Raw genomic sequence first — 25,255 nt, 5'->3', positions numbered from 1 at the left:
TTTGATGCTTTGCTTCATCCTTTTTGTTGTAACATGGTAGTTTTGAGAGCAGGGACAGTTTAGCTCATTTCCATCTTTGTAGTATCTAACAGTATGTGCTTATGGTGTGTACTCAGTTAGAATTAAACTGAAATACCAGCAGTAGAATTTGTATAGGGAAGACTATAAAGTGAGGGCCAGGAATTGATGCCTTCGGTTGGATTATTGTATTTGGTATAGTGATTTAAGGCCAACTTTTCTCTGGGGGCATACTCTAGTAAGATCAGTGAGATTGCGTGGAAAATTTTATGTGGACGTTTCTCTGAGAAGATGTCAGTAGTTTTTATCAGTCTCAAAAGGGTCTGGTCTAAGCTAAGACCTGTCAGTTTAGAGGCAATCCAGAGGTGCCTAATAAATACTTTTTAAATGATTGGAAACTGTAAATTTCTGTAAAGAGCATATTTACAAAATAAGTTGATAGAAAAATCCAAAATGGACAGGCACTTGGGGTTTTTTGTTTTCATTTTAACCACTGTTCGGAAGAATTTATAGTAGAAAAATGCCCATCGCTTTGTCAAAGGCAGATGGAAAATTTGAAGTTAATGAGAGAAGAGGTTAAGAGTGCACTGTGAGTCAGAGCGCTGGGGTTTGAGTTCTGGCTGTCACTGAAGCTGCGTGACCGAGGGACAGTCATTTAGGTTATTGAACATCTTGATAGTACTTCAGGTTTCTTATCTGCAGAAGAGGGACGTTAATAGTTCCTTTCCTGTAAGGTGGTTGTGGGGATTACATGTACAGTATTTGGCGCACACTTTACTAAGCATTATTACGGGATAGGTAGGTATTTAGTCCACAGATGTATGCAGAAGCCCCATTATGTGGGTACTATTCTAGGTGTTGGGTACACACAGCAGTGACTGAAGCAAAGCACTTGACCTCATAGGTGGGGGGACAGACTGTGCATTTGAGCCAATTGTAGCTAAGCTAACATTGGTCTCTTGTTGAAGCAGTTTAAGATCTGAAATGCCAAAAAGTACCATGCTGTTGTTTAGTTGATCAGTTGTGCCGACTCTTTGCAACCCCATGGACTGTAGCTCGCTAGGCTCCTCTCTCCGTGGGATTTTCCAGGCAAGAAGACTGGAGTAGGTTGCCCATTTCCATCTCCAGGGGATCTTTCCCAGCCAGGGATCAAACCCGCATCTAAGGTGGATTTTTTTTTTTTTTTTTTAACCACTGAGCCACTTAGGAAGCCACACCTAATTATGTCCAGTGCTCAGTTGCTCAGTTGTGTCAGACTTTTTGCAACCCTATGGCTCCTCTGTCCTTGAAATATTTCAGGCAAGAATACTGTAATGGGCTGCCATTTCCTTTTCCAGGAGATCTTCCTGACCCAGGGATGGAACTTGTGTCTTTTCTTGCATTGGCAGGTGCATTCTTTATCATTGAGCCACCTGGGAAGCCCCCAAAAGTACTAAACAAGCTGTTAAATGTGTGGCATGTTATCTGTAAATGAATGCTTCAAAAACTTGCAGAAGGATATGCCATATCAAAAGATTTTATTACAAAATCTGCATCTTAATCGTTTACTTTAACATATATGGTTGACCTAAAAGGCTTCTTAATGCCTTTCATTTTTAATAGTTTTTAATATGTAACACTGCTGATCTATTACTAAAAGATTTTGGGATATGTTTTCCAGTAATGATAATGGGTTTGCAATTAATTTTACCACAGGTTGAGTTCATTTTTGTGACTGATAGTATACATTTGTGGAAATAATAATGACATTGACCTTAGAACTAACTGAACAGTTTTGGGCATGGATAGGAGATCAGGTGGATGTTGGGCTGTTTAAAAAATCTTTGTTGAGCATTGACTGATGGTTGGCATTGAACCCTGTTTAGTGATAAGAAATATACATGTGTTGTCTTCCCATTTGGTTAGTTTTTAAAGAGACTAAAAAGACGATTCCATCATTTTCTAGTTTTACTGTAAATTGTTTGTGACACAGTATGTTAAAGTTAAAGCTGTAGAGGACTTCCCTGGTGGTACAGTGGTTAAGAATCTGCCTGCCAGTGCAGGGGACACAGGTTTGATACCTGGTCTGGGAAGATACCACATACCGCAGAGCAACTAAGCCCGTTCACCACAAGGAAGAGTAGCTTATGCTCGCTGCAACTAGAGAAAGCCCTTGCGCAGCAACAGAGACCCAGGGCATCCAAAAATAAATAAATAAATAAAATGGTGATATTTAAAAGAAAAAAGCCAGAACTGTAGAGTATTATAGTCGATGACTAAAGTTTTGATGGGAGAAAGGGACTGGATTTTAGGGTTAGTTGAGTGATGAAAAGAAAATATCTAGAAACCTTAAATGAAACATAGAAAGGAAAGAGCCTATCATATTCAGGAAACTTCCTGCCAAGACTAGAGGTTCCCCATTGAAAACTGGGAAATAAGAATTAATGGGAAAAGTGTGGCCTTTCGTGCCAACACAGGTGTGCCCATCTTTCTCACTGTAGGTTGTTGAATTGGTTTCTTTGGCTCTCCCTGACTTCTGTTTTTGTAACTGCTAGTCATGATCAGGTTTTACCTGGAACGTTTTCTCAAGCAGCCTCTCCCTGAGTCTTTGTTAGATACATTGCCAGCACTTCAAGTTCTGCATTGCCCTTATCACAATTTGAGTGATGATTTACTGCTCATCGCTCTTGAGAGAATGTGTGCTCCTTGAGAATGGGAACCACGTCTGTTTTGATCATTGCTCTATCTGCATTACTTGGCACAGTGCTTAACACTTATTTTAGGTATTTTAAAATGTATTTTGAACGAATGATGAAACTTTTTATTATAGGAAAATTAATCACGTGGCAAAGGTAGAGAAAGAAAGCTTGGGAGCTGGGAGACCAATTAGGCAGAAGGAATAGTACAGGTGTGAAGTGAAGAGACTTTGAGCGGGAGTCAAGTTGGGGGAAGTCACACTTGGGAAACTGAATTAAAGGAAAGAAAAGCTAATCTCTTGAGTGATGAATAAGAGAAATAGTGTTACTATTTTTGAGTAAAAAGTTTTTTCCTTGAGGATTTTATTGGAACAATACCTTACTGTATTTTTCTAGACACGTCTATCACTGAAACAATGAAAGGAACATTGAGTAGTGAAAGAGCATGAACCCGTAAGTCAGAAAGTCTTGGTCTTATAATGTATTTTCTCAGAAATTGTTTCCTTACCTTTCAAAATAGGAGACATATCTTAGTGTTATGATTAAGTGAGATGGAATATATAAAGGGCCTAGGGCTGTGATTAATTCATATTGTCATTTATCTTCCCATTTCTCAGGTGTAAAATGTGGAAAGAATATTCTAGTGAGAATAATCAGTATTGTAGCTCTGGTGTTACTAGAGACTGCCTGCAGGAAATCTGGCAGTTGATTTCATTTCTCTGAACTTCAGTTTGACTCTTTTTCTTGGAAGTGAGGGTTTTGGACTAAACAATAAAAAGTGGTTTGGAACTCAGATATGATTTGGCAAGTGCTCTAAATGGAAGTCAGGAGATAAATACAGTAACTCCTGTCTTGATTAGGTCTTACCTTAAACAATTTCTCAGGCAAACTATCCCCAATACTTTGTTAGACTCATTGTCCATTTCAAATTCTGCATTAGCCCTATCACAATTGGAGTAATTATTTACTGTTCATCTCTTGCTAGAATGTATGCCCCCTGAGAATAGGAAACTGTTAATATATCCTCTGTGTGTCTGTATTTCCTGTCCTTTAGACAAACCCAGAATATTATAGGTGTGTCTTTGCTGTATCCAAGATCTCAAAGATACTCTAGCTTCTTCTGGGTTCAAAAGTCACCATAATTCTAATTCATATTTAAGGTGTTGTTTCGAAGTATCCATTTATGTTTGTCTTCTCTAGGCTATAATATTTTAAAATCATGTCCTATTTATCTTTACACTTCCAGCACTTAGCTATACTACACTCACATGTTATACTCTCAGTGTAAAGTAACTCATTAATTGGTTGAATTCAGCTGATCGTGGATGATGTTTAGTCGCTGAGTCACTTCCGACTTCGTGACCCCATGGACTGTAGCCTGCCAGGTTCGTTTGTCCATAGGGTTTCCCAGGCAAGAATACTGGAGTGGGTTGCCATTTCCTTCTTAAGGGGATCTTCCCCACCCAGGGATCGAACCTGTGTCTCTGCAGGTGGATTCTTTACTGCTGAGCCAGCAGGGAAGCCCAACTATGGGTGTACATATATCTTTTTCGCTGTCATTAGTGTGGCTGCAGGAAATAAGGAGAAGAACCATTCTGTGTCTTATGTCTTCCCCCAGTTCCTTTTAATCAAGTCAGTTCAGTCACTCAGTCATGTTTGAATCTTTGCGACCCCACGGACTGCAGCACTCATGCCAGACTTCCCTGTCCATCACCAACTCCTAGAGCTTGCTCAAACTCATGTCCATTGAGTCAGTGATGCCATCCAACCATCTCATCCTCTTGTTGTCCCCTTCTTCTGTCTTCAGTCTTTCCCAGCATCAGGTTCTTTTCCAGAGAGTTCACTCTTTGCATCAGGTGGCCAAAGTATTGGAGCTTCAGCATCGGTCCTTCCAATGAATATTCAGTTCCTTTTAATAACATAAGTGAAAACAGTATTTGAAAAAAGTTGTGATTATTTGAATAGTTTAAAAAGCAGGATTCCCAAACTTATATTTTGTTTCTCAGGAGAAAAAAACAGATCGACACACTGTTTTAGAAGAAAACCACTATTGATTGTCTAGTTTGCTTAAGAATCTGAGGCTTGAGCTTATTGAAAGGATTTGATGAAGTTCACTGCATCCACATAGTTCACCGAAACTATGATGTAAGTTCATAGCTTCCCTGGTGGCTCAGATGGTAAAGTGTCTGCCTGCAATGCAGGAGACCTGGGTTCAGTCCCTGGGTTGGGAAGATCCCCTGGAGAAGGAAATGGCAACACACTCCAGTACTCTTGCCTGGAAAATTCCATGGATAAAGGAGTCTGGTAGGCTACAGTCCATAGGGTCGCAAAGAGTTAGACATGACTGAGCAACTTCACTTTCTTTCATAACTGCATCCACATAACCAGTGAGGTGAGAAAGTACACACAGACTGTATCCTGCCCAAAGTCACACAGCCCCTGGAGAAGGCTGGCGGTCCTGGCTCTGGGTGGGGTCTTATCTGTTACACTGCCTGTGGGACTGTTTTAACAGCCTTGACCAGGGAAGCTTAACTAAAATTTAGTGGCTGTTTTAATATTCATCCTGTCTTTTTTGCAAAAAGTGTCTTCTGTGCTTCAGCTTATTTACATTTCTGGGTTTTAGTCTCCATTTGTAATTGTATAGTTAGACTTTGTAACCTAGATTCCTTATAAGACTATGAAATATAGGAGTTAATGTTTTTTCAGGAGTTAATTTTTTTGAAGTATTGTAGTTACTCAGTTTTTAGGGGGATCAAGTCTTTATTGACATTTTTTTATATAATTGTAACACTTTTAAAGTCCTTGACTTGTTTTCTGGTTTTGGTTTATATTTCGAGTTTCTAGAAAGATAAAGTATTAAACCAATTAGAGAAAACAAAGATTTTAGATGGGTATTAGTATTTCTTAGTAAATACACTTACTAGTTCATTTCTTTCTTTTCTTTCTTTTTTTTTTTTTTTAACATTTCCCTTTTAGGTACTTATTTATTTATTTATGCCTGTGCTGGGTTTTCATTGCTGTGCTGGCTTTTCTCTAGTTGAGGCGAGCAGTGGCTACTCTGTAGTTGTGGTGCATGGCTTCTCGCTGTAGTGGCTTCAGTAGTTGGGGCACATGGGGTGGGTAGTTGCAGCATGTGGGCTTTAGAGCACAGGCTCAGTTGTGTGGTGCAGGGGCTTAGCTGCTCCTCGGGATTAGGGGTCTTCCCAGACCAGGGATCGAAGCCATGCCTCCTGCTTTGGCCAGTAGATTGTTTATTACTCAACCACCAGGGAAGCCCACTAACTAGTTCATTTCTAAGTTATAAAATGTTTGTCATTACTTTTTATAAATACTTGTTAAAGTACTGAGGGTGGGATGAATGAGCAGTAGACTTTTTAGTGATTTAAATTGCAGTTAGCAAAAAAACATGTCTTTTAAGGTATTGAACTCTACTATAGTCATTCTTAGGCTGAAATCATCTGATAAAATCATTTTCATGATTTAACACTAACTTAAACACAAAATGAATATGTGATTGCTTCTGTATAAAATGAGTATTGTTTTTCATAGCAGATTTTTCAGTATATCATCATTGTGTATAGACATTTTTTTTGAAACCTTTTTAAGAAGGTAAAAGATAACTCTTAATGTAATTTTATTGAAGTAGAAATGTTTCTAGTATTAACAGTTTTTCTGAAGATAATTGCTTGCTGATGTCTTAAGCTGGATGAAAAATGTGGGTGGAGTAATCTTAAAGGGCAATAGACTAGAGATGAGAAACAATTGAAAATAATGTGCACAGTGCATGGTGGTGATACAAGATGTAATGTCTTGTTTTCCATGAACTATATTTCATCATCGTTGCATAAAGTCCCTTTTGGCCAATTTGGTGAATACTGCTGGATCTTGGGAAAAATCTTTTGTCTTATTCAGAGAAGTAATTGTGGGGATAGAGAGTAGGCTTTTTCTTGATTAGAAAAATCCATTTAGCTTTTTAAATTACAGTGATAATAGCTTGTAATTACAGTAATAATAGTAATAATAATATCTTCGTGTTGGCCAATGATTTTGTGTGCCTCTAATTAATTTTTATGATTATCTCAGTGTTACAAAGCCATATATTTTACTTGCCTTAAAACGCCTACTTAAATTTGTCACTAAAATCTATGTGAGCATTTCCCATGTGCAAGGCACCAGCTAGGTTTAGGAATTCAACCTGAATAGAAGAGGTTTATAGGTGACTCATCGTATACAGATCAACCAGATCTTCCACCTTAGATGAGTAGGAAAGACCTTAGGGAAGTTTGACGTGAGCATATATAGCATGTAAAATAAACTAGGCACTTAACCTTTATTTTTTTCCTTCTAATTGCTTCTGAGTTTAAAGCTCTGAAAGCCTACAGGACCATGGCAGTTTGGAAGGCAAAACCAAGCAGTCTTAGAGAAATTAGATGTGGTCTAAATTCCTTAATTCTGGTTAAGACTAATCTCGTAAATTACTGTTTGTTTTTTATATATGAAAACTAAAGTGATCACTTCCTTGTCCCTGGAGCAAGTATTTTGGAGTTGAATTTTACACTGATATTGTTAGGTTCATGATCTTGTTCTGTGGGCTACGAGCTAAATTTGGGACAAGTTCTATGAAGATGTGTTGCTTTCTATGACTGACCTTGAGTTAATATTTTTATGAAGCTAATTGACTTGTAGAAATCAAATTTAATACATCATCTTGTTAGTAAAACCATCTGTTCAAATGAGGCAAATTACATGTAGATGCTAAATATCTTCTGTGTGTATGTATGCACTATAGATACAAAAGCAAAGAAGTAGTTTCCTGTGGGTACACACCAGCTGAAACTGAGTTACCTTATCTTGATGTGTAATATAGGCAACATTTCAATATTTCTGAAATCAGTAATTGACACATTTTCCCTTCATATAAATGTGACAGATTGTTTGGCATTAGTGCTTTGGACAAGTCACATAATTTTTGTGTCTCTTCTATCTGTTCAGTATTTTTGCTCAGCCTCTTTTATCTGTAAGATGAGGCTACTCATACTTGAATATTAGTAAATAGTGATTACCTCATGTGGTTGTTGTAAGCATTACATGAATTAATACACATCAGGCATTGTTCCAGTTACTAGGGCTGCATGACAAGCAACTCCAGCATTTAGTGGTTTTAAGACATTATTTTGCTTACAGATCTCCTGTCTGAGCAGGGCTTCACATGATTAGATCATTCCTGCTCTGCTTGGTGTCAGCTTGGAGCAGCAGAGAGTCTAGGGACGGCAGTCACCAGAAAGCTCACTCACGAAGCTGTCCGGTGTGTGGGGCCTGAAGGCTCACACAGCTGGAGGTAGAACAGCCGGGGCTCTGGCATCTCCAGCCCTGTGTACTTTCTTCCTGGGATCTCTCTAGCATAGTGGCTTCAGGAGAGCCAGATTTCTCTACTGGGTAGGTGAGTGTGGTTCAGGGGTCCCACGCTGGGTCCCGAGAGCTGGATCACCTTTGATGACCCAGCCTAGGAAGTTCTGCAGTGTCACTTCTGCAAGAGTGTTAGGTTTGCTGAGATTCAGAGGAGGTAGACTAGACACCCCACCCCTCAGCCCCCCATTTCTTGATACCATGTTGTAAGCAGAGTGTGTGGGAAGGTGTGAGCATGGGGTGGACGTCTTTGGAAAATACAGTCTGACACAAGTGCACAGAACAACACAGGGCATGCAGCAAACAATGCAGGGCATATAGTAGTACTTGTTCACTGTTGTGATAGTGGGAAGTCGTCTAAAAATAATAGGGCCTTTTGTGAGACAAATTTTGATATAGTAAGTTTCATATTCCCCTTTTTCCTTACAATAAAGTCATAAAATGTAATAGGCAGGCAGTTCATAGTTTTCTTCAAGTACCTATTTCTTTTAACTGGTTCAGTTTTAGCTTTTAATTTCTGTCAATTCCTGGAATAAAGAGCAGGGCACAAAATAAGAGTCTCTTCCAACAAAAGGAGGTGAGGAGTGGTATTAATAACTGAAGTAAAGTTGTGTAATATCAGGCATACAACTTCAAACTTTTCAAAAATACAGGATTGTCATTGATTAACCAGCAGCTGGAACAGTTTGACATCAATAAGGATGTACCATCTCCTCCATATATGCCTTAGTTTGCCTGAAATAGAAAAGATGGTCTTTGTTTTAATTAAGTAAATTAATTAAAATCAATTTATTTGAATTAAAAATAAAAGATTATCTTAAATATTTTGTACTGTTTTGAATTTTAATTTCTAATAATTTGATTACAGGTATGGGGGAGACAGAGTCATCTTTGTAGTAGTGAGTGGCAGTTTTATTATGGATGAAAGGAGCATCACCTTTTAACCAAATAATAGCTTACCTTGTTATATGGTTAGATGAGGAATTCCCTGTGTGTAGTTATGTTTACCTACAATTTGATAAGTACTTTGAAAGCTAATTTCTATCCAAAGTTACCAATAACAAAATTAAACAAAGTTGATAGTTTTTGTCCCTGTCTAAGTGTTCCTTAGAGTGATAGAATTTTTGTCACTTTCTTCAGTCCATATAGGGAACAATATTTCCCTGTTAAAAAATTACATTTATAGAATAAAAGTTAAAATTACAGAATATTTCTTTTGTAATAATTCAGATACAGTCAATGAGCTGAAGACATCCTAAAGATTATGTATTTTCACTTATAGAACAAAAATAAAACAACCTTGATCCTTAGAGATTAAGGGGGTTCTTCCATGAATAACTTCCAAATCTTGAAGAAAGTGGCTGGATGCCTCTATCATTCTGATTTCCTCCTCCATTTTTTAAAGTTTATGACACTTGGTCTGTATATTATAGAGCTCAGTGGTTTTTAACCTTTTAATATAAAAGTTAGTAGTTTGACAGTTTTGAGGTCTGTTGTTACAGATTTTTATTTGGAACCCCAATGTGTAACATATATTAAAATGGTGTTTTACCATTTTTTGTAAGTTCAAAAATATAACAATTTGTCAATTAAAACAGGAAAGCTTTTTGAGATGAACTTAAATTTCATGTGAGGTTTGTGGGTGATACAAGTTTATGTCAGTTTTTAGCTAGTTTTTTTCTTACTCTGTTTTGGCTGCATAGCTGTGAAAATGTGACTTGTGGACAAGGGCACTTTGTCTTTAGCCTCCATTTACACTTTAATTCTCCTGGCAGAGAGCTGTGAAAGGGAATTGCCAGTAGGGAAATCTTGTTTGGAAGACACCGTTAGTTAGTGGTTGGTCTTGATTGTCTTTACTTCGTATCACAAATACAACAGCGATCAGAATCTTAAATTTAAACAATAAAAAATATTGTTTCATGACAGCTCTTTGATTTGTTACCAGCCACCTGGCTAGTCCTCTAGCAGAAGAGAGCATTCAGCAAGTAATTGAGTCTTGAGGAGACATTTAATTGGGTAAAGTATAAAGTGTGTGATTCACAGACCTAACTTTTATCAGAGTGGACAAGTGGAGGCCTAAGTTAGGGTTGGAGAAGCACCAGTGCAGAGCTGCAGCTTTGCTAATCAATGTTATAGGAAATTCTGAAATTCCTATATTTTAGTTTTTTGATAACAAGAATCAAATACATTTGATTCATGTTATACACTTACACATCATGTTATACATTTGATATATATATCGTGTGTGTGTGTGTGTGTATAATCATAATGACACCTCATCCTCAACCCTCCTGTAAAGTTACACATTTCAGTAGCCTAGAAAGAGGAGAAGGACCCAGATTTACTAAGGAAAGCTCATACCCCAGATGAGTTTCCTCACAGATAACTGGAAAGAAGACTGTGGATAAGACTGCCCCTATCCATGTGACCTCAAACTGAATTTCAGATTCAGCAGTTAACCCTAGAATAAAATCAGGATATTCCAGGTCAGAAACATACTCTTCCCAGTCTATTTCAGAGAGACCTTTAAACTTTGCTTTAAATACAGTCTGGATCAGTGGTTCTAAAACATTTTGCTCTTAAGGACCTCTTTGCTTTCTTAAGTATGGAGAAATACAAATTGTATCTCAGTAAAGTTGTTTAAAAAGTTATTGAAGAAACCAAAGAGCTTGTTTATGTAGATTACAGTTACCACTATTACAGGATCAAAAATCAAAACTGAGAACATTAAAAACACTTGTTAATTTTAAAATGAGCCAATTAAGTTTTTTTTTAAATAAAAAAATACTTTCTAGTTAAAAAAAACAGAAGAGTGACATTGTTTTATGCTTAATGTCTGGCTGAACAACTACTTCTCATGTCTGCTTCTGCATTCAGCCTGATGCAGTGAAGTGATTTGGTTGAGCCATATGAAGAAAATCTGGCTTCATGCAGATATTTAGTTGGAAAAAGAAGTATTTTAATAGACTTTTTAAGTTAATAGGCTATTTGATAATTTGCCAGAACTTTACAAGTGACAATTCGTTTGTTTTTTAAGAGACTATTTGCAGTGTAGAATCTGAAACCATGTCAACGAACTTCTCTTACTCTGTTACTTTAAGACCACTGTCTCATCCTTCTCCATAATGATAAGGTAGCATCCATGTATTACTTCCTCTGCTCCTGTATCTTGTCATTTAGCAAGCTGATCTTCTCAGTATTGACAACCCTATTGGCAGTGGTCATGTCTACCAAACATGTTTTGCTTGGAAGTAGTTTGAGTTATCAAAGAAGAGGCTATTCTTATAATATATGTGTGAGCTGGCCCTTGAATTTCCAAAGGAAACCATTTCCATAAAATCCATGTAGTTAGTTACTCTAAATGTTAGAGTCTGATCTGCCAGATAGTTTCTTAACAGGGCCCATGGGAAAAAAAGGAAAAAGGGAATGTTGTTATGTTAAAAATGGCTTATAGAAGTGAAGCGAAGTGAAAGTTGCTCAGTCGTGTCCCGACTTTCTGCAACCCTGAACTGTAGCTCACCAGGCTCCTCTTTCCATGGGGATTCTTCAGGCAAAAATATTGGGGTAGGTTGCCATGCCCTCCTCCAGCTTATCTTCCCAACCCAGGGATCGAACCCAGGTCTCCCACATTGCAGGCAGATTCTTTACCGTCTGAGCCACCAGGGAAGCCCAAAAATGGCTTATGCCGTTCCCTAAATACTGCATAGGAATCTTTAGTAATGTGTATGTGTTTTAACTTAAAGATTTTCGCTTGTCACGGTGTATGTGTGTTTGCTTTAGCTTACTATTCTACTGCTGCTGCTGCTAAGTCGCTTCAGTCGTGTCCGACTCTGTGTGACCCCATAGATGGCAGCCCACCAGGCTCCACCGTCCCTGGGATTCTCCAGGCAAGAATACTGGAGTGGGTTGCCATTTCCTTCTCCAGTGCATGAAAGGGAAAAGTGAAAGTGAAGTCGCTCAGTCATGTCCAACTCCTAGCGACCCCATGGGTCTGCAGCCTACCAGGCTCCTCCGCCCATGGGATTTTCCAGGCAAGAGTACTGGAGTGGGGTGCCATTGCCTTCTCCGTACTATTCTACAGTATGAGACAATTTCTTAGTTGGGTCAGTCTCAGTTGGGTAATAATAATGAAAGAGATCTTTTAGAGTCTTGGCTACTTAAAATGTTGTAGCAGCATCATCAACAAGTAGGCTCTTGTTAAAAACAAAGTACGTCACATCTTACCCCAAATCCACTGAATCAGAATCTGCAGTTAATAAGATCACAGATGTTCATATACATATTAGTTTGAAAGCACTGCTTTAAGTTACTGAAACTATTTGAATAGAGTGAATGCTTTTTTGGGGCTCAAGTTTTCTTCCATATCCCAGGCTGCTTTTGTTCACATCTTATAGTATCAGTAAATGTTCATTGGGAAGGAGAACTGACTGAATCAAAGATTTTAATATATGCTTGAACTTAGACATAAGATAATGGAAGTAGGAAGTCAGTTTTTAGTTCTGATCATATTGTGATACTATAGAAAGAAGGACTTTCTATGAAATCTGTATCTATCCTGTCAAGATTATAAATTACTTCCTTGCTCTCCTGTATTAAAACTGTTGTCTTTATCAGTCTTGAGACTGCAGGGAACCACTGATAGTGATTCTGGCATGAATCTGGGACCAGAAGAGAGCCTGGAGGTTTAGGATTGGACACTTTCTAGCAGTTGGATGTGCCAAGCAGGGGTCATGTGGCAGGACTCCACTTTGTCCTGTTGGGCAACGGGAGGCTTTGTGGGGATGCCGCCCAAATGTAGTGTCTCTCAATCTTTCAGGGCAGAGAATCTGCCCCTTACCTCCTGCGCCATTGCATTTGCAGCTTGTTACCAATGGTAGACCGAGTTCATGTGCTTTAATACCTGCAATATGCTCTCCTTTCATGAGGATCTGTATCCACACGAAGTACTGGTTTTCAAGTGAGTAATACTGCATGTGAACAATATTGCACTATTGCTTAGTGTGCATGGCTATTTGGACTCAGAAGGCACTCCTTCTGGGGTGAAGTTCATAAGCAAAACACGTTACACATCGTGTAGATGGACTCTATTGCTAGTTGGATTTATCGCAAAGGTATGAGTCTCTTGACCTTGCTCTACTTTGTTCAATTTAAACAAAATTATTTTGGTTTCATTTTCAGCTAATTTTGGACTTTCAAGTAAAAGCAATGGAGGTATGTGGTTAAAATAATACAGAAGTGTATTTACAGTTAAAGTCTGTCTTGCTTCTCCCACCCACCCCAACGTGGATAGCACTTTGTGTATCCTTGAAAAGAGGTTTGCCTTTGGGGGGTGGCTGTATCTCTGTGTCTCTCTCCACTTAGATATGCAAAGTGGAACTGTACTACCCTGCACTTTTGTGGCTCTTTTTTTTTTAGCTTGGAGGTTGTACCACAGTAGGCCATTGAGATTTATCTCTTTTCCGAGGTTGTTTATAAATTGTGATGGATTGTTCATTTAAAACTATTATTTATTTGCCTTTGGAGTTAGTATGGTTTATGAAAGTATGAACTTCACAGAGAAGATGTTTTAAAATATATGAAGCAAGTGGCAAGGAAAATAGGTAACCATCTTGCTGTTAAGGGCCTCATGAAACTTGGAATTTCTGGGACTCAAGTTAAAATTTGTATTTCAGTATAAACCATACTTACAGTTTATTCCTGCAGAAACAGTATGTAAATAAAATTTCATATAGTCAAGAGTTGATTCACATTTGAGAGTTTTCTAGAGATTACAGAGCTTTAGAATGAAGTGTTAGAGCTGAAATTTAGAATCTGTAGATAGACTGGGAGATATTTAGTCAGATGAACTTAAATACGTGAATATCCTTTATAAAGAAATCTTGAGTCATTTTTCCTATCTTTTTTGAAATCTTTATTTATTTTGCTGTGCCATGTCTTAGTTGAGGCATTAGGGGATCTAATACACACATTGGGAGTATGGACTCTTAACCACTGGACCACCAGGGAAGTTCCTATTTTTCATATCTGAAGCATCCTAAAAACATTTTTGTTATCTTTGAAAAATGGATGCATTTGATTTTAGACAGTATATAAGATAAATTTCAAATGTTCAAGAATTGATTCACATTTGAGAGTTTTCTAGAGATTACGGAGTTTTAGAATGAAGTGTTAGAGCTGAAATTTAGAATCTGTGGGTTGACTGGGAAATAGTCAGCCAGAAGGACTTCAGTTCAGTTCAATAGCTCAGTCATGTCCGGCTCTTTGTGACCCCATGGACTGCAGCATGCCAGGCCTCCCTGTCCATCACCAACTCCTGGAGTTTACTCAAACTCATGTCCATTGAGTCGGTGATGCCATCCAACAATCTCATCCTCTGTTGTCCCCTTCTCCTCCTGCTCTCAATCTTTCCCAGCGTGAGGGTCTTTTCTAATGAGTCAGCTCTTCGCATCAGGTGGCCAATGTATTGGAGTTTCAACTTCAGCATCAGTCCTTCCAATGAACATTCAGGACTGATTTCCTTTAGGATGGACTGGGTGGATCTCCTTGCAGTCCAAGGGACTCTCAAGAGTCTTCTCCCACACCACAGTTCAAAAGCATCAATTCTTCAGCGCTCAGCTTTCTTTATAGTCCAACTGTCACGTCCATACATGACCACTGGAAAAACCATAACCTTGACTAGACAGACCTTTGTTGGCAAAGTAATGTCTCTGCTTTTTAATATGCTGTCTAGGTTGGTTATAACTTTTCTTCCAAGGAGCAGAAGGACTTAAGTACGTGAATATCCTTTAAAGAGAAATCTGAGACATTATTAAGCTTATTTAAGAAGTTAAAATTCAGTTTACGTCTTAGGTGTGAACAAATAAGGTTGCAGTGGTTAAAGGTGAATGTTCTTATTTTTAGAAGGGATGTGCTGAAATAATTGTGGTTGAAGTATCATGTTTGCAACCTGTGGATGATTGAGAAGGACAAATTATATATAGCAAACAGGACAAAGTGTTAATTATTGAGTTCAGATTTAATTATTTTTATTGAGGTATAGTTGATGGTACAATGTTATATATTTCAGGTGTGCAGCATAGTGATTCATAATTTTTAAAGGTTATGAAGATATCCTCTTCCTGCCTTTTGTCTGTAGAAAAAACTTTAGTCAAAGAAAAAGTTTAATCAGAAATGTGAAAATGCAGAAACAACGGAAAACAGAGAACACCAAATAATGTAGTTTGTGTGCATAGTCAAGGACCTTTAGTTCCTTCTCAAGGGCTATGGGTAATCCTCTCAGCCATATCCTGTGAGCAGTCTTACAGATACTGAAACCCCCACCAGGTAGAGAAGTTCACTTACATGATGACCAGACTGTAGCCATGACATAAGCTGCCACAATTCTGACAACTGGCCCCAGGAAGTGGGAACAAACAGACCCTCAAACCGAACTGAACTATACTTAAAACAATCAAGATGACTCTGATCAGACCACAGATGACCAATTTCGGTATGACTGTCAGAGCTGACTATACTGTTTCTGCCTGTAACCTCCTCCCTCAGCCTATAAAAGCTGTTGCCCACTGATGGTCGTTGGAGGGTGTCGACCTTTTGGACAGGTTCCCTCCCACTCCCTCCCTGCCCTGCCCCACCCCCATCCAAAAGAAAGCGGACTTGACTTTCCACCAGCCTGGCCTCCTTAATGATTGCTTTTGAGCAGCAAGCAGAGCAGCTGGACCCCACTTTTGATTACAGTTATATTCCATTTATTAGTTATAAAATATTCCCTGTGTTGTATAGTATATGCTTGTTTCTCCTAGCCTGTTTATTTTATACACAGTAGCTTGTACCTTTTAATCCCTCCTCCTTATCTTGACTTCCCCACTACCTGCTCCCTACTGGTAACCATGAGTTTGTAGTCTGTATCTGAGTTCGGATTTAGATACACTTTTTTGTGTTTTTGAAATTTTCTATAATAAAAACTTAATGGAATGGGGAACCATGCCCGTTAAAAGTTAATGTGAATTGTATAATTTACTGGTACTTAAATTAAGTACAAGCAGTTACAGCTTTTAATAGGTTTTAAAGTCTGAAACATTCTTACTGTTGGTCCTTCTGTGATTGATGCTACTTCCATATCTCTATTGAGAAGATAAGAAGAAAGGAAATAAAGTGAACTGCTTTTAAGGTGAAGGCAAAATGTGTTACATTTTATTATGATATGAAATTTTTAACATTAAAAATTACTCACTTTTATTAATGAGTTTTTTACTAATATATTTTTTAGTAAGTAAAAAAATTACTAGTATGTAATATTTTGTTTATTAAATAAAAAGTAAAAGGGCTTGAGGTGCATAAGACTTTGAAAAAAATTGAGGGCCAGCAAAGTACTTTTTGGACTTTGGTAAGATCAGAGAAACTTTTCTTGCACTTAGTTCTCTCTTTTGCTTTTTTATTAAGAGGGAAAACACAGCAAAATTTCCCAACTGCTTTGAGATGGAAAGAGGTAGGATGTGATAGCAGTTGTATTCTCAGATTAGTGGATAGAAGAAAAGATCAACAAGTGATTTGCAACACTGTAAAGATAATCTTTTGATTCTAAATTATTTGTAGCTGGAAGCTTTATTATTTTATCATGCTTCTTAGAAGTCTGGAAGGGGTGGAATGTAGCGAGCTGTGTGTGTGTGTGTGTGTGCGCTTTGGTTTGCTTTCTGTGGGGTATGGTGTTGGGGACTTCATGTCTGCCAAAAGTTGCTTAAATTACTCCATGGCTGATTTGAGGTACTAGTTTTTCTTTGCCTTGATTTGCAATTTATTGCAAATAATATTTATTTGAAATTTAGTTTTAGGGAATAATTATTTGAAACTAAATAATTTTAAAGCATGTTGTTTTCTGGTGGAAAATACGGTTCGTATGCTTTATGGGGCAGAATGTCAAGTGGTAATCTTAATTATTTATAAGATCATATTCATGTTAGTGAACTTCTAGGAATAACACAGCCTTTTTTCTTCTTTTGTAGCATAAGCAGTACTATAATGGATGTAGACAGCACAATTTCCAGTGGGCGTTCAACTCCAGCAATGATGAATGGACAAGGAAGCACTACTTCTTCAAGCAAAAATATTGCCTATAATTGTTGTTGGGACCAGTGCCAGGCTTGCTTCACCTCTAGTCCAGATCTGGCAGATCACATCCGTTCCATACATGTAGATGGTCAGCGAGGAGGGGTTGGTTTTGTCATTTCTTTTTTTCACTCCCTGTTTTCATTAGTTTTATTAATTTGTATTTGCTAGTTAGGCTTTTTTTTTTTTTTTAAGTAATTTTGAAAAATTTTTATTTTTCAAATGTTTTATTTTTTCAAATGTTTTTTCTGTTTTATTTACTTTCCACATATTTGATTGAATCAAATAGAACATATTATGTGTTGGATTTTAATTTGCTCTTAGGTGTATTACTTTGAAGAAATTAGACTTTTTAAAATACGATGGGAGTATTGTAAATGAATATTGTGTATTTCAAGGTTCTGATGTTTCGAGTTGAAGGCTTTTAGGAATTGGCCCTCTTAGGGATTTCTGTTGTTAGAGTGGTCTTAAATTGTCCCTAATGCTGAAATTAACTGGAGAAACTATTGGTATCAGGATTAGTAACAGGATTACAGTCCTGTTAAATGGCTATCTGTACTCATTATTTGTGATTATTGATCATCTTTCCCAGGTCTTGTCAGAGCTCACTTAGTATTGACCTATAAACTTTTAGGAATCCATTTAGTTGTGTCAGTTCATATAATTTTTATTGAATAGTAAGTAAAGAGCTAAAGCAAATTAGGTGAGTCACAGCATAATGGACCAAAGTATTTGTAAAGTTAATAGCATAATACATACTTTTCAACTTTATCTAGATTTTTGTCTTGAATAGTTAGCCATTCTTAGTATGTTTTCTAGAAATTAATGTCACATTTTTAAGTACAGATAATTTATTAGGCCACACACTGCCTATCAGTATGGTATTACTATTGAGATACACTGATATTAACATGATTAAAATCTTCTTAAGTAAGTGGGTAACTGTTTCCAAGGTAGTATTAATATTTAGGTTGTATTACTGTTCTTTTTTTAAAAAGCGTGCAGCCATAATATGGACTCCTAACATTTTTACCAATGGTATTGCATTTGAAATTTCTTTTAAAAAATATTTACTGTTATCACAATATGTTATAATGTTTCAGCAGTCTTTCAGTTACTTAAACTTGTATAAGTGAACATTTGTCTCATTATTAGATTTAATTCATATGGGGTCTGGGTAGATGAGGGTGTATTAACACATTATTGACTGGGGGATTTTTGCAGAAACTAATGCGTATGGTTGGCAATGTGTTATGTAAGTGAGTATTGAAACACTCTGGTCAGTAACATTCGGGTAACAAAAGACATCTCTGGTCAATAAGTTGCTAATAACTGTGGCCATCATATGGTATTTTCACTGCATAACCCAGCTCAGTGGTTAAGCTGCTTTGGTAACAGTCTTCATTTCCCCCTCCTGTATATCCCTTGGTTTCTTGGTCATTACAGAGTTGCCTTTTGTGAACCAGTGCTTGGAGTCACTTGTTATAGATCACCAAGGCAGTCTTGTGAACCATGGCACGATGCTTTATAATCACTTGACTTAGCAACTACATGCAGGATCCCAGGCTCTGCAGGCATGATCTCGTAGTAGTTGTAGGAGACTTGCACATTTCTAAGTCTTGATCCTACAAGTTGAGTTGGCATACAGCCTTTATGAGAATGTTTTCAGCCTTTTACAGATTTATAGGAAAAATGGAGTTACGGACTAAATGTGTCATGTAATCACTGCACCTGCATGTATCTTACTGATATTACAGAGCCAGGCGTGAAGTTTTGGTATTTCTACCTTAAACTTGTTGAAACGGAAACCCCCCATGTCATTTCTTGAATGCTTATTCATAAAATTACTTTATTACAAATAATAAGATTCTCTGGCTAATTTTAAGAGTAATTCTACTTTGACTTAAGAAAGAAGTTCTGATCTTTCAAGGACATTAGTTGCTAAACTACAGACTTAAAGGCTCAGCTAAATAAAGAAAATACATTTCATTACATTCCCATTATTTCTGCATACCAGTCTTTGATGTATAGACTTAAGCTTTCAGAATGAAAGTTTGAATGAGAATTTGAAAACTTGATGTGTTGTGTGCCCAGTCGCTTCAGTTGTGTCCGACTCTGCAACCCCAAGGAGTGTAGCCTGCCAGGCTCCTCTGTCCATGGGATTCTCCAGGCAAGGCTACTGGAGTGGGTTGCCATGCCCTCTAGGGGATCTTCCTGACCTGGGGATTGAACCTACATCTGTGTCTCCTGCATTGCAGGCAGATTCTTTACCACTGAGCCACCAGAGAAGCCCAAAACTTGATTACTACTAGATAATTTAGGAAATCTCAATCTCGTTTGTGCTTTAAAATAGAGTAGTTATGTTGTGGCCATACCACCCTGAACACGCCTGATTTCAACTACAATTGAGTAGTTGTTGGTTGTTTTTTATTTTTTTAATGACCTCTTTGAAGGGAAATTAAAAAGAAACAGTTTTAATTATTTTTAAGTGTGCACTTCAGTGGCATTATTAAGTACATTCACATTGCTCTGCAATGACTACTATCCCTCTCCGTAACTCTTTCATTGTCCCAAACTGAAATCTGTACCTATTAAATAATACCTCCCTAATCCTCCCTTCTGCTAACCTCTACTAACCATGGTCCTACTTTCTGTCTTTAAATTTGATTATTCTCACTATCTCCTATATAGACGAAAACAGCTGATTTTGATGACATTTTTAAAGAGTTTTTAATTCTCTTCTTTCTACCCCAAATGTGAAACTGTCACAGTGGAACAGAAACAAATGAGGAAAATTATTGGCAACTCTAGAGGATTTTATGTTTCTAATTACTGAAAGATGACAGTTCTTTTGGAGCAGTAAGTTAGCAAGATCTACATCCTGTGTTAATTCCTGTTCTTTGTCTCATCCCACTCTGCTCTTCACCCTGGGAAAACCAAAACTATAAGAGTTTAGTAACTTCTTTACCTGCCTTAAGCTATTTATGTTGCCATGTCATGTGGACTTTTAATTATATTTGGAGGCTGAAGGCAAGTGGGATTTTAAGATTTCCTGACCTTTTCATATGTCAAAGTGGGTGGATACTTAATCCTATAGTAAAAGTTAAACTTATCGTTTAAGCACCTTTTTTTTTTTTTGAATATACCTTTTTAAAAAAAGTCATGAAAGTACTTTCTTCTATATAAAAAATAAAGACAAGCAAGAAAAACTTAATCTTTTTTTGTTCAGTAAAACGGAATTGTGTTCTTGGGTTCATAGTTCCATGCATGACTGGATTTCAGAAACTAGACCAAGCTACTTTGCTAGTCAAATTTCAAAGCCCTGTGTCCTCTTATTACACACGTAAGTCTTGGTAGGAGGGGAACTTCATCTTGTAGGATTTCAGTGGTTCAGTAAGATCCATTAATGTACTGTTTGTTTGTTTTTTCCTTGTCTTAACTATTTCTCATTTTAAAAACAGTTGCCAGAAAGAAATCTGTTGATCAGGGGTGCTCTTACATGTGTTATTTTTTTTTATTAAGTTTACTTTTGTATATGTTTTCTGGTGCACTTGAGGCAAGAGGGCCAGAGGGATGTTTGGGGAGAGGTGATGACAGGGTATTATTATTTGAAGAGTTGAATGAGTTACCTTGATGTTACATAAAATTAAGCTTGTAGACTCTCATGGTTACATTGAATTGCTGCTAGGAAGTGGGGTCAATCTTGGGAGGTCAGTTTGAGTTTTGATTGCCAATCTGATATTACTAGATTCTGAACACAACATGAAACTGGGCATATCTTTTGCAATAAATTAGAGATGTTTTTTCCTTGTATTGTGAGAGCTTACTGAATAGTTGTCCTCTGTTTATTAAATATCTTTTAACAGAGGAAATTGAAAATGTTAACACATTTAATGTGGCTAAAAATTACAGAATACAGAATTATAGCCTTCGTTTTAGATCTTGAAAGAGTAGACTGATTAGAGACAAAATAATTAGATGTAAAAAGCATTTACTTCTCTTTTATATGTTCACATTTTGTGAAAAAAACTGAGCTAGTTTTTTTCTAAGAGCTTAAAGGAACCCTGAGATCATCTATTCAACCCCTTCCTGACTTTATTTTAGATTGTCTCTCTTATTTAATATAAAATCTTTTTGTACCATTTTACTACAGAAGAAATCTAATTATTTAGTAAAAGTAGGCTTTTTTCACTCCCTTTGAGGATGTAAATTATATTGCTTACTGGCTCTATTTAGAGTATTAGGCTGATTTTACTTTACCAGTAGTAACAGAACTTTCCTTATTCGTGCTTATTAGACTTTGTTAGGTTGCACTGTATTATTTTGCAGTGAGTCTTAAAATTCATTTCATTTTTTGATGGATTCGTTTACACACTTCATGTCTGAGGTGTTGGTGGTCAGGTGTAAGTGCAGTTATCGTTACTGTCACACAGTCCATCGTAGGTACAGACCTTGTGTTGTTGTTATTGTTTAGTCTCTCAGTTGTGTCTGACTCTTTTGTGACCCCATGGACTGTAGCCCTCCAGCCTCCTCTGTCCGTGGGATTTCCCAGGCAAGAATAATGGAGTGGGTTGCCATTTCCTTCTCCAGGGGATCATCCTGACCCTAGGGATTGAACTCAGGTCTCCTGCATTGCAGGAGATTCTTTACCGTCTTAGCGACCAGGGAAGCCCATGCATACATTCAGATACGCTAGTTCAGGAAAATTGACCAAAGTAAGGAGACTAGGACTACCTTTGGTTTGTACAAATTTCTTCATTTTAGGCCTTTTGGAGGAGACCCCTTGATGGTAAAGCTGACCTGTTCTGACAGTAATGAGCAAGGTTTTCTAGAGGAGTTCTTAACAGAAAGCCTGAACTTCCCTCTAACATTGAAATTTTAGACCTCTATATCTTACAAGTGAGATCATTATAAATTTGAAGTTGGTAGTAGAACAATATTCTTTTAATGGCCATGTGCTGTTTTTTTCTTGGACAGTCTGGCGGAAAAAAATTTGCAGCAATTATTTTGAGAAGGGACCTCCAGTGTCTAATATAAACCCAATTTTTCTGTTAACTAGTCCTGAGAGAAAATATTATCTTGCATTTTCATTGTGTTCTGGACTTATAACAAGTGTGTGCTCATTGCATCTATTTGGTGACAAAGGAAATAGAGACTTAAATTAGTGGTTCTTTGAAGATTGTGTAGCTGGAAAATATGAAAGGGCTGGATAGATTTTAGGTTGTTTACTTTTGTTCTGTTTGTTATCTCTAATACAACCTGTTTTAACTAAGCCAGTTTATCATGAAAGACTGGACTATGAACCTCAGTGTTCTAATTAACATAGTTAGATCTTAATTCATTGTAAGATAGTTTAGAGGAACCATGACAGATTTTGTTCTTGAATAATTCCATTCATATTGAACTCCTGTAATGTTTGGTTTTCAGTGTTAATTTTTACAATGAGAAAGTTTCTAAAAATGGAGTATAAAAATGTTCTTCGTATGTTATGCATACAGAAGGTCTCAGGTCAAATACCCCTTTGTCAGATTTTGGACTGGACTTAAGGAAATTTAGCTTTTTAAAGATTTGTGGTTTTTGGGAATACTTGATAATGGATTTTTAGTGCCCATTTTGTGTATCAAGATATCCTTATGCAAGTTTACTTCTCCCCTCTCCCCTCAGGGTAGTTTTCAGGTATTAATATTCTACCTGAATATAGCTAAACATAGTTTGCTTTGATCTCTTTACACTTATCTCATTTCCTATAAAATTCACTAGGTTGAAGGTTATGCTTTTTCTTTGAACCTGAAGGTGTTGCTGCCCTAATAGTGTTACTAGACATTATTCCATCTAGAAGGATAGACCATACCTGTTCACACTTGAGGCTGTTATCTGATGGAATCACGTGGCCTGTAATTGCCTCCTATTAGTGTTTGTTTAGAGGAAAAAGAATTAGAAATCAGACATGGTTGTTTCTCCTAACTGTAGCTGTTGGGTAGGGACAGAATGTGAGTATTTATCTTGTTGTTTCTTTGAGAGTAACTCAGCACAGGTGTTTCTTAAGAGTTATAACAATTCTTTACTGTTAAAATTTTTTTTGCATAGCTGAGATTAATTTTGTTCCCAGATACTTGCTTTAGGACATACCTGTTTGTGTATGACTTGTGAAAGCATTTTAAACCAGTCTGTTTATTACTTGGATTGAAAATTTAAGAACTGAGTCTTTGTAGTCTTGAGTTAGGAAATTGATAGGATTAATATCCACATATGATTATTAAACACTGAATTAGTCTTCACAGCATATTGGTGTACCTTTAAAGACTTGTCTACATTCACTAAAAAGTGGCTTTTAATTTTGGGAACTTTATGAATCATTTTATAAACATGTACTAGGGTCAGGAATTTTTTTTTTTAAGGAATTTTAAATATCAAGGAGGAAATGTTGTAACATCATATCTGCTTAACCAAAAGAAACTAGCAAATGCTTTAAGTACATCAACAGCAACAGTGTTGTCTCGTTGTGAAATGGTTTTGAGTAAAAATTGATCTCAGTTATTTTAGACTGTTTTTCTAGACTTCTAAAAATTTTCTTTTAAACTTACTGTTCAGCGATTGTTTCCTCAGTCCTGTGTGTATGTTTGTTTTGTTCTATATGCAGTACATTATAATCTTCAAAGTGTGGCTCTATTTATAATCGTTGTAACCTTAGAAAAGAACAGAGCCTATAAATGGTTCTTTGAATGTAATGGTTACTTCTTTTACTGATGATGGGGAGCAGTTTTCAGTGTTCAGTTTGATAAAAATAGAAACAGTCAAAAAATTGGTATCTCAGTGGTAGGAATATGGTAAAAATCATGTTAGTTGTTAACCCAGTCATACTCAGTTGCCTGAACCCAAGAATGTGGGTCTATTATAGAGTAACTGCTGTCACAGCTTCTGCAACTGTATTAATTTTAGCATTTTGTATTAGATTTTGCTTTATAATCAAGACAAATAAAACAATATAAATGTAAACATATTGGTATGCATTTGAGAATAGAAAATCAAGAGCAGCAAAATTCATTTTTTGAAGGTGAAACTATCAGTATCTACCAGTTGACTGTTTTGATTTATTGTCATTGTTTCTTTATACCTTTATATATTCCTAATATTTACAGTTAGTACATGCTTGTTCCTTCATGCAGTAAACAGAAAAAATGTAAATTATGGTCCATTGTTCTAGTTCTTAGGACTATATTGTTAACATTTTGTATACTTCCTTCTGGATGGCTCATTGGAATTGGTATATCAGTTCCTTATTGAGGGAGTGGACAGCAGCCTTAAAGGGGAACGGTTAAAACTGTGCCTCATACGGGAGGTTCAGAAAGTACCTACAGTAAGCATTTTGATTGACTGGTACATTCAATGCCTCTTTGTCGATTGAAGACTTGTAGCATGTTTACTTGAATTTACAGGGAATAAAAGTCCTTGTTGAAAAAAGTGATGAAAATAATTATGGCTCTTCTGTTAACAGGTGTTTGTTTGCTTATGGAAAGGCTGTAAAGTATATAACACTCCATCAACCAGCCAGAGTTGGTTACAGAGGCACATGCTGACACACAGCGGAGACAAACCTTTTAAGGTAAGTAAGTGTATATGAGTTTTTTTTCTTAACTTTAAGTTGACATGTTTCTTAATAGGCATACTTTTGCCCTCCTAAAAATTTTTCAAAGAACCATTTGCTTTAACATTCCTGTAGATGCATGCGATTTTATAAAGTAGATGAAGGTAAAGATAATTTAATATGACTTTTATAATTTGAAGACCAGGAAAAAGTCAGTGTGAAGGTAGGGTCTTGAAAACGGCTAGTAGGCAGAGTAGCACCTTGAATGGATGTCTTTAAAATTGCTTGGTTGTGGTTAGTACCTTGTACTCTTAATTATGTTTTCTCAGTGTCATAGGTTTCAGCCTTTTTAATTAGTGAACAGTCCTGATTATTACATGACAAAATTTTGAAATTGTGGAACATTAAAGGATTTGATTTCTTTCCCTCACTTTGAGATTGTGTTACTAAGCTGTCATAAATTACTGTG

General features: G+C 36.9%; 1 protein-coding gene across 4 annotated transcripts in view; it reads left to right on the top strand.

Annotated features, from left to right (window-relative positions):
- Positions 1–25,255, top strand: part of AEBP2 (AE binding protein 2) — a 62,074-nt gene that overhangs the window by 5,578 nt on the left and 31,241 nt on the right. For all 4 annotated transcript variants that reach the window (XM_081592270.1, XM_081592267.1, XM_081592268.1 and 1 more), the window contains exons 2-3: positions 17,099–17,306; positions 24,697–24,804. In XM_081592270.1, coding sequence (XP_081448396.1) covers positions 17,099–17,306; positions 24,697–24,804 — 316 coding nt within the window. The remainder of the gene's footprint in view (positions 1–17,098; positions 17,307–24,696; positions 24,805–25,255) is intronic.

The sequence above is a fragment of the Giraffa tippelskirchi genome, chromosome 4, assembly GCF_054371585.1.
Source record: "Giraffa tippelskirchi isolate mGirTip1 chromosome 4, T2T-mGirTip1v1.2.pri, whole genome shotgun sequence".
Lineage (NCBI taxonomy): Eukaryota > Metazoa > Chordata > Mammalia > Artiodactyla > Giraffidae > Giraffa > Giraffa tippelskirchi.
This window is presented reverse-complemented; position numbering and strand designations above follow the sequence as displayed.